The 14,946-nt window shown below is 45.5% G+C and overlaps 1 protein-coding gene across 2 annotated transcripts in view; it reads left to right on the forward strand.

The window, feature by feature from the left end:
* Positions 1 to 3,454, forward strand: part of LOC144145189 (uncharacterized) — a 36,600-nt gene extending 33,146 nt beyond the window's left edge. For both annotated transcript variants that reach the window (XM_077676709.1, XM_077676710.1), the window contains 3 exons: positions 2,721 to 2,762; positions 2,851 to 3,170; positions 3,240 to 3,454. In XM_077676709.1, the coding sequence (XP_077532835.1) occupies positions 2,721 to 2,762; positions 2,851 to 3,170; positions 3,240 to 3,251 (374 nt within the window). In that variant the 3' untranslated portion in view covers positions 3,252 to 3,454. The remainder of the gene's footprint in view (positions 1 to 2,720; positions 2,763 to 2,850; positions 3,171 to 3,239) is intronic.
* Positions 3,455 to 14,946: the final 11,492 nt, after the last annotated feature.

Here is a 14,946-nt window from a genome sequence, read left to right on the forward strand (position 1 = left end):
TTAAGTTGGGCTAATTTTGGCCAAACAAAAAATAACGCCTACTCTGCTACAATTATTAATACTGCTATTATTCCTACACTACGCTGCTGCTGCTTCTGAAATTAATACTTCCTTTAGTGCAACGGAGAGCCATCCCATCAACGTAAAACCAATCACGTACAAGTATAAGACTTATACCATTGTAATATAAATAGCGCAATGGGGACTGGTGGGCATACACAGGGTGACCAAAGTTAAGTCGAGAGGTTTATTAAAAATTAGGCCCTTAGATGCACGCGAAGACCACCTCAACAGTGAAGTTATGAGCGCAGAAGGACGCAGAATGAGGTGGTAACTATTTATGTCGGTGGCTTAATTAACTAACATTGAATAATTAACTTTTAGGGACTGCAGTAAGCAGACCCGCCGTGGTGGATGAGTGGCTAACACGTTGTACTGCTGAGAACGAGGACGCGGGCTCTATTTCCGGCCGCGGCGGCTGCTTTTGTGATGGAGGTGAAAAGCAAAAACCCCGTGTGTGCGAGATTTCGGCGCAGGTTAAAGACCCTTGGGTGGTCTAAATTAACCCGGAGCACTCCGATAGGGCGCGCCTCATTGCCTGCGCTGCGTCGGCGCGTTAAATCCTACAATCAATCAATCTGCAGGAACCAGTCATTTTTGTATTCAAAAGTTAGGCGCGATCGTGTCTCTGTGCAGTTTCATTTGGCAGAATTCTTCTAGCACATTGGTACTACGAGATATCGAACTGCGAAGTTTAAGTGCCGTTTGCATGATTACGCATGCCAGACAGTGAGGACGGGCACAAAGCACCTCCGCTTTGTCACGTTCTGCCGTGTACGGTGTTAAGTTTGACAACGGGGTGGAGACATACGCAACAGTGATAACTGGTACCCTTTTAGTCTTGGCTGGTTTTGTCGCAATCTGCAGTACTGGGAACCGCTTTTGAACACAGAACAATGGGGAGGAGCTGTGCTCCGGTCTTCACTGTTTTGCATGCGTAATCATGCGAACGGGAAATAAACTTAGAGTTCAGTATCTCGGAGTACAAATGCGCTAGAACAATTCTGCCAAATGAAACTGTGTAGAAACACGGTTGCGTCTAACTTTTGAATACAAACTTGCATCAGCTACTAAAAAGCTGATTATTCAGTTTTAGTTAATTAATCCACCGACATCAATATTTACCACATGATTCGGTGTCCCCCCTGGGCGAGTAACCTCAGTGTAGAGGTGGTCTTCACGTAAATCCAAGCGCCTAATTTTAAAAAGACCTGTCGACTTAATTTTGATCCCCCTGTATATCACCGGTGCTGCTTCCTCAGCTTGGCGCACCTTGCTTATTGAGGCATACTTGTAGCTTGCATATGTGATTCTTTTAACAAAGTTCTTCAGATTTCCCCTCTGCCACATATTCCCTTTCTCATGGCATGTCCAGGTCATTGTATTTTTCTGTATAGACGGTCAATGGCTGTACCATTACCTCTTGTAACGTTATTTCTGTGCGCTTTGTAATCAGCCCCCAAACAGCATTCATTAAGCGTGCACTGGAAATATGTTACGGTGTTCTCTGCTCGTATGTTCACAGGAAACAGGTTAGATGTGTAGTGTACTGCTTTCAAGGGTCAGCTACCTGACTGTGATAATCTCAGTTACCTGAACATAGAGAACTTTGCAAAGTACATCTGATTTGTGGGACAGTTTATTATTATTTCAAAATGTATCCTGCCATGTGTCCTCGCTATTATAACTGCCTCATGGCGAAGCGTTAAAGCGCGCCTGCGAAATGAAACCATCTGTTGGTTTTTTAACGGCATCTGGCGAGGAACCAACGAAAGCTGATTGTAGCCGGTGTGCCCAGCACAGGGTAGCCAGCGGTCAGTTCCGATGTGAGCGGAAGCATTTCGCCCCCGGGGAAGTCCGGACGCAATCGCACGTTCCGACAGTCGTGTTGCTGAGTTTGTGTCAGGAGCGATGCCTAGGCGATAGCACCCATTTAAGCAGTTCTTTCACCGAGTCGTAACAGTGCTCCTGTTGAAGAGGGTTTATGTTATAATGCTGGTGCTAAGCGTTCAGATATTCAGGTTAAGAAGAGCAAGCTGTGACCATGTCATTACACGATACCGTTGCGCAAACCATAAATTCCAACTTTTAATCTTTCGTTCGTATCATCCCCCCATGCAAATTAGGGAGGCTCTAAAAGTGTTGAAAACATGAAGACCAGTGATGTCGCGCCACTTTTACCTGGGGCAGTGTTTTCGCCATGTATGTTGTTTCGGTTTGTGATTCGACACCCTAGTTAATGAACGATTGACACTTGAGCGAGTTGGTTCTGGTTAAACGTCTTCGAACTACAGCGTAAATACAGTGACACAGCATATTCCTGTCATTTTCTTCCCCTGGTGGCGGCGTATATACGCTGTTGTTCGGAGATGTTTAACCTTGCTTAATGCAAATATATTTCTTCTAATACATATAACATAAGCTGTCTCCTCATGTTGGGCTTGGAGGTTTCGCTACATCTATTTCCAAACCTGGAGTGTACTCCAATGAATATGGATTGTTTGCTCTGTGAGTAATTATTCCCGCGAATGGGACATTTACGGTTTAAAATTTGTAATAACAAAAGTTCTAACTGCTGAGCATCATTTGGCGGTTATTCGTCAAAAATTTCTTGAGACAACGAACGCCACAATCAAATACACGTTTTTTTTTTATTTCAGCGCTGAAAGGAGAAGCCAAGCCATCGAAAGCGGCTAAGGAAGGTAAGTAAATTAAGCCGCCCTTCGCTATTGATTTCATACGTCAAAGCGCTACACATTTGTTTTTTTTTTCCTTGTGTGTTCGTGGTAGGCCCGACACTGCTGGACAAATTGAAAGAGACATCGTCGGCCTTCAAAACTATGAACCGCGAGTCCTTAGTCGCGAAAATTTTGTTCCTTATCGGGACGGACGTGGAAGCCGCCATTAAGAAGGACATGGTCCTGAAAAAATTGAAGAGAGAGCACAAACTCGCAAAATTCCTTGTAACTAGCATGATGGATGTGGACAACTTCTCCAAGAAAGCCAAGTTCAAGAGCTCCGTGAACACTGACTCCTTATTGAGGAAAATCTTGTTCCTCTTCGCAATCGACCTGGAGACCCTGATCAAGAAAGCCATGTTCCTCAGCAAGGTAAAAGAATTACTTTGGGTAATTTAAGGTAGAGCGAAGAGTGGAACAAAATATTTTCTCTGTTTACAGAACGGATCGTAGAAGCTGGAGCAAGACCGGCTCAGTGTTGCCATCGGACCACAAGCAGCAAATAAATGCTGCTCAAAAGAAACCACTCCAAATAAAATGCTGGAGTGAGCAGGAATTCGCAGGGTTTAGTTCAGCAGATACTTCCAGACAAACTTCAGTGGAAATGAATCAGTTACCGGATGCAAAGCTCAAACCATTAACAAAATAAAATTGCTCGACATTACCACGTACAAACTAGTTGCTTTTTCAGCGCAAAAAATTCACATTACAAATACGCCTCTAAAAACTTTTCCCAATCACTTAGAAGTACCGGCCATGGATTTTTAAATCTCATCTTTCAATCACAATTTTTCACAACAAAACAAGACCCATCGTGTTAAGATTACTTGCGATACTTGAACTTATTATACAACCAGACGCCGTAACTGGGCTTTATGTTCGGTGGCGGCTATCTTGACCCACAATATTCGATACGTGACCTTCCTCATGCTGGAGACCCGATTCATAGTCTTAGACTTGTTATAAAAAGCTACTGTGGGGCCGTACATAGACAATTTTCTGTAGCTTTTGCACCCCACAAAGTTGCACATGCCAGTGAGTTGAGAACATCACTCAAATTTTACTTGCTGCAGCGCTTGAATTCATCGTAAGACGTATCTGCATCTTTGTGCTCTTTCTCATAAGGAAGCATAGAAGAAGGAATTTTAGGTTGTTTTACTGAGGTTATCTCATCGGTCAAATGTTTGTTTACTCGCTTGTCATGCAATGCCTGTGTAACATTTTACGTATAAAGAGGTATAAAGATATGTAACAACTAATTCCCTCTCGGGCTTTGCATAACGTTGCACTCTGGAGGCCTGCGTCAAGAAATTTTACTGTGAAGCACTTCGGCGACCGCCACTGTGATTTGAAATCGGCGTCGGCGTCGTAACCAAGCGAGCGAGAGAGAGAGAGAGAGAGAGAGAGAGAGAGAGCGAGAGAGAGAGAGAGAGAACACATTTCAGCGATACATTGCTTAGGTCAGAGGTTACGGAAACCGAAAAGAAGTACAGAGAGAAGTGAAGCGGGAGTGTAAGGGGGAGGACTGTACGGTGAGCCCGCATGAGACGCTCTTCGGCGGCGACGCATGGCGAAAGTGTGAGGGGGAGGCAGTGAGACGTGCTGGGCGGTGGTGACGCGCTGCGAAATGACGCCATAGTAGCGCGTTGCGTCGTGGGCTCGACGATAATGGGCCTTCACTTCCTACGACGCAGTTCGCGGTCTCTTCTTGATGCGCAGTTCGCGCTGCCGAAGCAGAAGCTTACCATCCCTTCCGTAGACAGAACCCACGAGTCACAGCCGTCTCAGCTCACTGCAGCACACAGGAGTGAGTGCTCAACAGCGAGTGAGGCAACCGGTGGATGGGCGTCACGTCCTCCTCGTTGCGCGGGTCATCCGATCCACGTGACATTTGTGTGGGAGGTACAGACATGATTTATGGCAACATGCTCCGTGGCGGTGACGGGTTGCGATATAACGGCAGAAAAGCGTGCCCCCGCGCTTTTGCTCATTCCGCGATCGCTTCCTGAGACGCAGTAGCTATGCCCCGTGATGGAGAAGACTGCAGTTTGCGTTGTGCGCACATTTCGCATTAGATTGTATAGTAACAGTCAACCATTTTTAAGAGGGTCAACAGACTGCAGCTCATGGAGTAGGGGGAGCTGAGTATTCCTTGTTAAGCTTCATACTTGAGAACTCACAGTTAAAACGAAGCTACAGGATAAAGGGTTCGAAGTAATGTGAAGCACGAATACGCGATTTGTCAGAACCCCGAAAAGGGTCAGGCATGTGTTCATAGACTGTTAGATGTCGGTTCGGACGTTTTACAGCTGTACTCCATAAAGATTTTTCATGTATTTCGTATGGCATTAGCTATCTCCCAACCAAGATTGAGGGTTATTCCTTGCGGCCTTATAATGCTCTCTGGTCTCCACAGTAATTGTGGGTTGCTTATATAATGGCTCCACGGAGATTTCGACACTCCTCCGACACGGCTGCTTTTTCTCGCGAGTTTTTTTTTTTTTTTCAGGGGCTCGAAATACAACAGTGCCTGGTTAGCTAGATAGTTATGAAACATTGACAATTCTGACGCAACATTGTAAGCGACAACGCGAGCCAGAATATCTTGGTATCGGCAGTACGTAATGTTGTCTTGGGCTGTGATGTTACGGCTTGTGATTTTGTAGAAGCCCGGAAGTTATCTGAGCACTATTTCTCGCTGGCTTGGAGGTTGTGCTGCTGTGCCCAAGGACACGGGTTTATCGAGCTAATTTATAGGCCGAATATTTACTTAAAAATAAATACCTACCTCGGCGCGTAATTTGCTGCAGCCATCGCTCAACTTCATATAAAGAATTGCTTAAAATGATAAAACCGGAAGCTGCTACTCTGTAAAGATAAAATATGCAATATTGTAGTTTTCTTATCTCCGGATTGCAACTGTTCACCTACTTATTGAGGTGCACCTAAGGAAGCAAACGTGTTGGTCCCTAATGATACGCTTTTTACACACCTTACAGAAAAAAATTTAAATCCATCGTTTAACTAAAATTTTACACCATCTTCCGCGAGGGGAACCATGGGGTAGATGCAACGCATCGGGGGTTGCCGTTGCGTTTCCGTTATGTTAGCGATGGCAGCGTGTGGATTGCTGTTGTTAGGTATCCTATTTACGCAGCATGTTCACCCCCGATGCGTCGCATCTACCCCATGGTTCCCCTCGCGGGAAGACGGTGTAAATTTTTAACCGAGCGCAAGCTGCGCGCTAACGCACCAGTGTTGCGGAGTTACCAGTCCGGAATTGGAATGAATCCGGAATCATTCCACATTTTTGCGACCCCGGAATGGAATGGGAATGGAATGGCGACAATACTTGAAGGAATGGAATGGGAATGGAATTAAGCTCCTTTTGCCCGGAGTGGAATGGGAATGGAATTACATGTGTTTTTCCCGAAATAAAGCGCACTTTTCCTTCCACTCGCTGTTTTTGCCAAAAATGTAAAAATACGCAAAAGTTCCCACCAGCCCAAGTTCAAACATTAGTAGCCGGAGCCTTGAATTTAACAATAACTCAGTACTGTTAAAATCGATTGGCTGATTACACGCACGGTATATTTATAAGCAGCGATTCTACTACAATTATGTCCTTAAATACAGCGCTGCTACGAAGTTCATCACGATTCTGCGAATAATAACCGCGGCTCTAAGCCGTTGGTATTCGTCGTGGGGAACTACCGCGGTTGAATCCCCCCTATCTCTCCCACCAACTTCGCCTTGTGATTTTTTACCTTGGAGGTGCCTTAGCCCCGGCTGCGAGCTGTCTCCCCACGCTTCACTTTTGTTTTTTGCGTCCGGAACCTTCGGTGATCGCATCCCGCCTCACCGTCATCGGGACGCTGGCTCGGTGCTTGTGTTCACTGCGAAATTTCGCATATCAACTTACACCTCATCTTCCTTCGCGCTCCTCCCTCCTCCTCCAGGACGTTTTGCAATACTGGCCCTCCTGTCTAGACACTCGGACGCCTTTTCCCGAAGCAGCGTCTACGAAGGCCTAAAATATTGGTTCGAGAATCCACCCGAAACAGGAGAGCCCATGTGATTGGAACTGCGGTCACGCCTGCGCCTGCAAGCTGCACGCTGCAAGCTTTGTTCCTAAACGGTTCCGACCTAACGGAAAGTGAACGCTAGCCACTTTCCCTTGCTTTCCCGACTCGCAAGGGCAGTTTCCGTTGTAAATGTGACGTCAGCTGACGTGGAACGCGTGCTTTCCACGGCATCTCTTTTAATGACAGACAGCGAAGCGAAACCGGCTCTCAAACACCTCTTTTAAGCAGCTCGATTGTCAAGCGCAACACGCAGGCAGAAGGCAACTGTATTAGTTTACTTTTTTTTGTTCTTAGAACTGATCGTTGAAGCAGCCATCATTTACACTTCGTGTTTTGAGAACTGAACGGCGAAGCGCCCATTTGGCTCACACCATTTTGTTACGTAATTTTGATGAATGAAACCAAAATAAACTTTTTTTTTTACTTTTCACGGTAGCGTGAGACCTTTATTGCAGCATATAAAACTCACGAGAAAACCTGTTTGTGGTGCTGAGCACGAGGTCACGGTTCAATTCCCAGCCGCGGCGGCCGCTTTCATGATGGAGGCGAAAAGCAAAAAAATTCCCGCGCCTTCCCGCGAGGGGAACACGAGTAAATGCAGAGCATTGGGGCCTCAGTACTGGTTGAAGGCAGTGCTGCTTCCATCGCTTCTTCCGTGATGCTGGAGTAGCAGACACGAGTAAACGTGGGAGCGAGCGTCAACCAAGGAAGGAAGGAGCAACGCAGTGACTGAAGCACGAGCGACCGCTAGCGGCTTTATATTTGCAGCGCGCGCAGTAGACGGAGAGCGGTACGGGGGGGAGAGCGCGCATGCGCAAGCAGCGCGCGCTCTTCTACGCCCCACCGCGCTGCTATCACGCACCTGTTACGCCGAGACACGGCCGGACTGGAGGAGCGGCGAGCACGCACTTCATTATGAAAGTGCGCGCCCGCCGCTCCTCCAGCCCGGCCGTGGCCGAGACCGCGACGGAGCGTTCCGGGGGTGACGAGCTAACGGGCTGACTACGACGCATGCGCGCACCTGCTGCGGACGCGGAGCTGTGGACGCCGTCCGACGCAGGAAGAGGCGAGGCTAAGAAATGCTCTGCATTTAAAACGCCCGTGTGTACGAGATCTCGGCCTAAGGTGGTCAAAATTAATCCGGAGCCCTCCACTACGGCGCGCCTCATTGCCTGCGTTGCGTCGGCGCGTTAAACCCTACAACATATCAACGAGGACACCTACGCACTTTTTTCTGGCGTAGAGAGTTCCACAACACTAGACTTACCGGCTACCGAATGTGTCCTATTATTATCGTTATCATTTTTCTTCACATCTCTTCTTTCGGTTGATCGCCCAGACCAGAGGACACTTGAGGGAACCTTCATTGCTACTCCACTGCATGCAACACCTCAAATTAGTTATACAGGCCTCAGTTATACAATTAGTTACGCCGGCCTTGGACTCAGTTTTGCTGAGTCCAAGGCCGCAACGCATTCTCTAAGTTCTTCTTCAGTTAGCTAGAGCCAAAGGTTGCGTGGTGCTAAAGTGTGAACAATCTCCAAATTTTTAAAAGAAAAAAAAACAAGACGCAGATTAGTATTAGTATCCCAGTATACACTAACGAGAGAAAAAGAATTCTCCCTGCGCATTGGTTCTCATTGAGACACCCATACAAAGGTCACGCATACTCTAACCACAGCCTGAACTTTCGCTCGTGCGCAGTGGATGATACCTGACGCACGTAACTAAGCTTTCCGGCAAGGGCGACATTGCATCCCTGCGCACACGCAAACACAGGAAGTTCTGAACCTATCTGTGCTTTCAAGGCGCGCTTGACATGCGTAAGTGCTGAGGACCTGTGCGACCCGTGATCCGTATTTGGTGCAAAGGCAGGACAAGGTGCTCGAGCGGTAATTCTTCCAACTGATACCACCAGATCAGAAGGTTCTGTTCCTCGTTAACAAAATTATAGTTCTAACCATGCTCACGACCGCTCCATACGCGTGTTTACTGCTTAAAGAATATAATGTCTTCTTCAACCATTCTTTTGTCAGCACAAAAATAGAACATGTCGTCAAGTTAGCTTTAACACATTCACACTTAAACAATAATAAAGCATCACAACTCGTAAAGACGTGCTGACCATGCAAATACTATAATAACTACCTGGAGAACGGTCCCTGTGGGAATTATTAGGGTGATTGCACTGAACGAGATATGCCACAAAGCCACTATCTTTCGACCTTTGTTATGTGTTTTGCGTATTTTAGCTGTTCTTAACGCGTATAATAACATCAGCTTAACGGTGGGTTCATTGGTAACTTGATAATCACCCGATAAAACGTTGAGGAATTAGAGGAATGGAATTGAACTGCCCGGCCATTCCCGGAGTGGGAAGGGGCGATGTTCCGGCATTCCGAGGAATTGAAAGGAATGGAATTTAGGCAACTTGTAATTCCCCGGAATGGAATTGGAATGGAATGGGGACGCCCATTCCGCAACACTGTAACGCACAGCTGGCACGGCGACGGGAGCGAGCGCAGCCGAGCGTAAGCTGCGCGCTGACCGCGCTTACGCACAGATGGCGCTGCGTTGAGAGCGGCGGAGCGCGCAGCTGCCGCGGCGAGGAGAATGGGGGAGGGATGCGGACTACGCCACGACAACGACGCGGAACAGGGCGATTTAAAGAGATGCGTTGCATCTAAAATTTTCATGCTATTACAATAGCCGGCCGAAATGATGTAGCAATCTTAACTGTCAAGGTCTGCTGCGTTAAATCAGTGCTTTGAGAATAGTTTCCGCACGCGACTGTAGCTTAGATGCCCTTTCTTGTTCACTTCTAACTTCTCGCCATGAAATCTGTATTGGTCAATATGGATAATCTTGCGAAATTGATTATAAAACTGAAGATTTCCGCGTCATAAGGCATGGTCAGCATCAACCACAAAGTGCAAAAAGATACAGGAAGATTCATTGCCCTTTTATTGTTACCCGTCGGTGTTGTGAATGACGACGACGACGACGAGGGACGTTTTTGTGCTCGGGAAGGAAGACGAGGATCACGCCAGATTCCAGCCTGCTTTGCTATCTACAGTAAATAATGGGAATAGTGGGGTGCATTGTGTTCCCTCTTCTTTCCTCGTAACAATATCTTGTAAGACGTTGTAACACATTATTTGAATAGTTTCCGACTAATAAAACATGCGAATAGTGGTGCTGTGATAGAGGTCTGTAGATTCTCATATCACTTATATATATAATTTCGGAATGATATCGCTGATTACCTTTTTTGTAATTTTAGTACGACAATATTTATTCAACCTTGGTTACTTTTTGACTACCGGAGGAAGAACCCGCCGAGGCCTAGGTGCGAACTACACTAATTCCTTGATGAGTATAACACGTGTTCAGTTATCATAGTTCGTCATTCACTTGTTTCTTCACTGTGAGGTTCTACACAATTAGGAACTTCCGCCAGCTGTCATTACATGAGCGCCGGAGCGCGTGGTCGTGGGAAGCGGCATGGGAAACAGCATTTTGTATGAAGTATCTTGAAACAAATTGTACAAACACGATATTCTCAAACAACTTCGTTCCAATTGGAAGTTTTATAACTTTAGGTAGGATAAATAGCATCGGTGAGAGTTTTTACATAGATAACATGGGCTTTTACGGCAACCGTGTGGCTACAGAAAGTCCCAACATAATACTCGCGCCACTCGAACGCGCGTAAATTGAACTGATCTCTACTTCCTGAGGGGTACAATTAAAGAAATCCTGTTCTCTTCATCCAATGTTTGTTGACAACAAAATTGCGAAATTGGGTTTAAGATATTTGTATCGCCAGCATTCTTAGGCAAAACAAATTGACTATATTAACATGCGGTATAGTCAACTCAAAATTCTCAAAAAACACGCAATTTTCTAAAATCTTGATTCTCCCTATTAAGGGGCTTCTGTGAAAAAACCTTTAAAAACATTTCTTGGACATTTGTATGACGTACTTATGTAACAAAAACCTGTTCAATTTTCAAGAGCCCTCTAATTGAAAACATTGTCAAAAATCATTTCACTCTTTTTCTTACCTCAGGGTGAGTTGGAGAAACTCAACCATAAGAGCGTCTACATTACGGTAAAACTTACCCCTGAAATGTGAATCCTACAGAACCAGCATACTAGCGTAGAACTTGCCGTGCCGCCCTGCCGACGGCCGCGAGTGGTGGCGCGCCGCGCTGCTCCTGAATGCTGCGGCACGACGCCGCTGCCAGCCATCGATAGGGCGGCACAAGTTGTACGCTAGTGTGCAAATAGGTTTTGGCTGGGCGTCGACGTCACCTATAAGGTATTTTCGGCACGTCAGGGGTGTAATGTAGAAAGATATTTTCCGCCCTTTCAGCGGGGTCACCGGGGGAACTGATTAGAATTGCTTTTGTGCATTGTATTTATTAGCACACATCAATTGAATATATCAATCAGGGTACGTTATATTTAGCAATCTTTAAAAACGCGTAGTTTTTTTTTCCGATATGCAAGTTCGCCCTGCCAGTGTTGGTTAGGGAAAAACCTTCAGGCGGTATTTAGAGATTCCTGCAGGCTACATATATATGAAAAATTGCTTCGTGAACTGAAAGGTTCAGCGAAATAATTACAAATTCGCAAAAATATTTCCCCGTTTTTTCCTGTGAGGGGTATATTTTACGAGAGCGGCTACGTCCCTGGAGAGCGGCTACGCAATAACAGGAATGTACTCCTGAAGCTTCAAATCTCGAGGTCTAGCAGTTTTAGTTGGGCGTTGATTAACAGTCAGTCAGTCGTTCAGTCAGTCGGTCGGTAGGTCGGGAACTTCTCTTTCTGCGTATGATAAAATTTTTATTTAAAAAACTCAGATTTTCCAAGACGTTATCTTGCGAGACACACTTAATTTGTGTTATACAAGGCATTTCTACTCCATCGGAGAAAATACGTTTCAGAAGCATTGTAAAAATTGTTCTGATAATTTTGATTTAGGCAATCTCTAATTATGTGCATGACTGACAAATCATAGCACCCCTTTCTACATTTCATACAAACTTTTCATCTGGAAAACTAAATTCTTCAATGAAGGAGTTGTATTCCACATTATTACGTAACCCCTAGGGTACCACAGGTTTCTGTGCTTGTCCTGTGCTTCTCTTAAATTTATGTAATTTTTTTGCCCCTTCAGATCATTTTGCTATTTGGTAGTTTGCATATAATTTTTATTGATTTAATTTCTCCTACTTATTTTAGAACTTTTGTTGTGCGGACTGATCTCAAAAACGTTAGTAGTGTGCGCAAGACGGGAACAATGCGATTCTACAGGGTTGACAGTAAAGCTCAATTTTTTTCCGCAAGCTTGTCCTTCTCATAATTCAAATTACTCCCACAAAGGTTATCAACTTAAAATTGTTTCGGGCTTCACAAAACCAAAAACATTTCTTGCAACTCATAATACATAGTTAAGAATTACAACCCTATGCTTGGATGCTTACGGCGTCATTTTTTTACTACACTGTTCCTGTTATGCCTGTTTAGTGTGGGATTGATATTTAAACTTCAGAATAGTAAGCCAGTTTCAGTACAATACAGTGGAGTGCGCATCAATGTGAATAACTCGGTCGTGCGTCTGGTGTTGAAGGCATATCTTTCTTTACAATTTGCTAGTTAGCCTTACGAAGAAAAACGCCCAGATTATCAGCTTATCATAAAATTTATCATTATATTACGAATACCAAAAACGATAATCATCCTGCATTTTTATATCTGCGATTAGTTCGTGACTAGTGCCATCAACTACACGTTCCGAACTCAGATTATAGCCTATTTTAGGCAAACGCCATTCGTTATACAGCGGACAAACGGCAAGTACAACCTTCAAGTAATAGTATCAATAACGTTTTTTTTTTTCATTTACCGTGCAACTGAAACACTACTTTCGTTCCTCCAGGCAATAATTACGTTGCAGATCTTCTTTTGTAAAATACTCTATTCTCGTTTTTGGTGTTTACCGGGTGTTTTACTGTCAAGCGTGTATTTATTATACCTTGAATCCCACACTCCCCTCAACTACGCCTTCTGATTAGGAGAAGACAGCGCGGTTTACACACGGACACAGGGAAGAGTACTTGACACACACGAGCGCTGATATGTGCGCTCGTGTGTGTCAAGTACTCCTCCACATCAGCGCTCGTGTGTGTCAAGTACTCTTCCCTGTGTCCGTGTGTACACCGCGCTGTCTTCTCCTAATCATGTTAAACCAACACGCCCAGATAGCCACGTTAGTGCATTTCATTTACGCCGCCTGAAAACAACGTAGTGATATAACAAATAGAAGAGTTGCACGCTTCAAATAAATCCCGCAATCTTGCTAAAGTTTCCCTTTCCAGTAGCCTTCACTATCCCCTCGTGAAACAGTCCGAGCCCACGCGCTTTTTACGCCGAAGTAATCACCTCTAATTCACAATTTCATCTGCTGAATCGATCCTTCCAAAGAGGGCGTAAGAAGGGAGATGTGAACCGCGTCCGTAAATATACTATCGCGCTCAATGTGATTCGTAACACATGAACGGTGGCCAGATCTGCTGCTCGGGCTCTGCTAGAACCGCGCTGCGAGGCGCCCAATTTCTAACAAGAGAAGGGTTCAGCTCTCCTGGTAATCATAACCACGCCCAGCAGGTAACTAATGCTTTTGATCTAGCGAATGCGCAACGCTTCACTGCGGCTGATGCAGTTCAGTTACGCCCAGCTTTGCGCAGCGGCTCAAGAAGTGTGACGCATGGCAGTTCCACGCTATTATCGGTGACGAACTGCAGACCATACATTTTCATTACACAAGGCTGCTTGTTCTGACTGCTTAAAATTTTCGGGACGATTGGCACTATTCAATCCGTTCTTTCTAGCTCTGTTGCGCCCATGAAGGCCCGCGGCTCGGCTTAAATGAAGAAGTCACTTCAAGTAATGAAAACGCATGAGGGCTGAACTACTGCTCTCTATTCAATAATCCGAAGCGCTCTCCAACAGAAGAACGATTGAGTGGAGGGAGGGGGGAGAGAGTTGCCTTCAGAATCCAGCCACCATTGCAAGGAGGGCGTCAAGTCGGAGCGCATCTGGCCAGCTGCCCCTGCCTCGGCGGATTCCGGACTCCCGCTACCGCTTGCCCACGTTGTAGAATCGAGACTGCAGACAAAGCAGGCGGCCATATCAGAGGAAATCATACGACGTCGACAGAACTCCTATCCATGTGGGCGACAAACGTAGCGACAGGCAGCCAACGTCGCTGTTAAAGAGAAAACACGTGGCCACTGAGATGGTTAAAGTGCTAATAACAGTTGTTACGGTGTACGAGCGACGTGCCAGAAGTTCCGCATGACAGAGTTGTGAAGCCGAAACACAGTGGGCGCATCGGGTCGAACCTCAAGCTTGCGAGAGAGAGGACGAGATTTCCACGCATTTGTAAAGATCAGCTAATGGATCTTCAATCATTTTTTTTTGTTTCCAAGAATGACATGCGTGAGGGACACTCTGCAATTATTTCTTGAGTCAATAGCACTGGATGAGAAGACCACTTGATTAGTTGCATTTTATTTGGGCCTACATAACTCCAACACCGGTGTAACCATTTTGCTAAAAGCCAGATAAAAATTTCGGTTAAAATCCCCATCATCCCACACTTTTGAAGGCGCGGGAAATGAGTTAATTTCCAAAGACCACACGGACATCCTCTTCATTTTCTGCTTCTGTTATGGCTAAAATATTCAAGTTCCTGGAAAAATGAAAACTGAAACAAGGTTCAGCTAACATCTCACGCAAGCTTGCATTTTCTGATGTCCAGTGGGCGGCCTTTTTTCCACTAATTGCCGTAGTTAGCCAAACAAATTATTGTTAATCTTGATAACAAACGGTTCACAAATTTTGTTAACCAAACAAAACAGTTACAAGTATGTACCACCAGGTGCAACACATTATCGCCGTCCTCCGTCAGCTTAAACGTGGCGCCACATAGCTTTATTAAGCGACTTCGGGTGAACCATCAACGGTGAACCATTGTACCATTCTGTGAGCCA

Source organism: Haemaphysalis longicornis, unplaced genomic scaffold (genome assembly GCF_048455015.1).
Source record: "Haemaphysalis longicornis isolate Haplotype H1 unplaced genomic scaffold, Haemaphysalis longicornis Haplotype H1 scaffold_7, whole genome shotgun sequence".
Taxonomy (NCBI): domain Eukaryota; kingdom Metazoa; phylum Arthropoda; class Arachnida; order Ixodida; family Ixodidae; genus Haemaphysalis; species Haemaphysalis longicornis.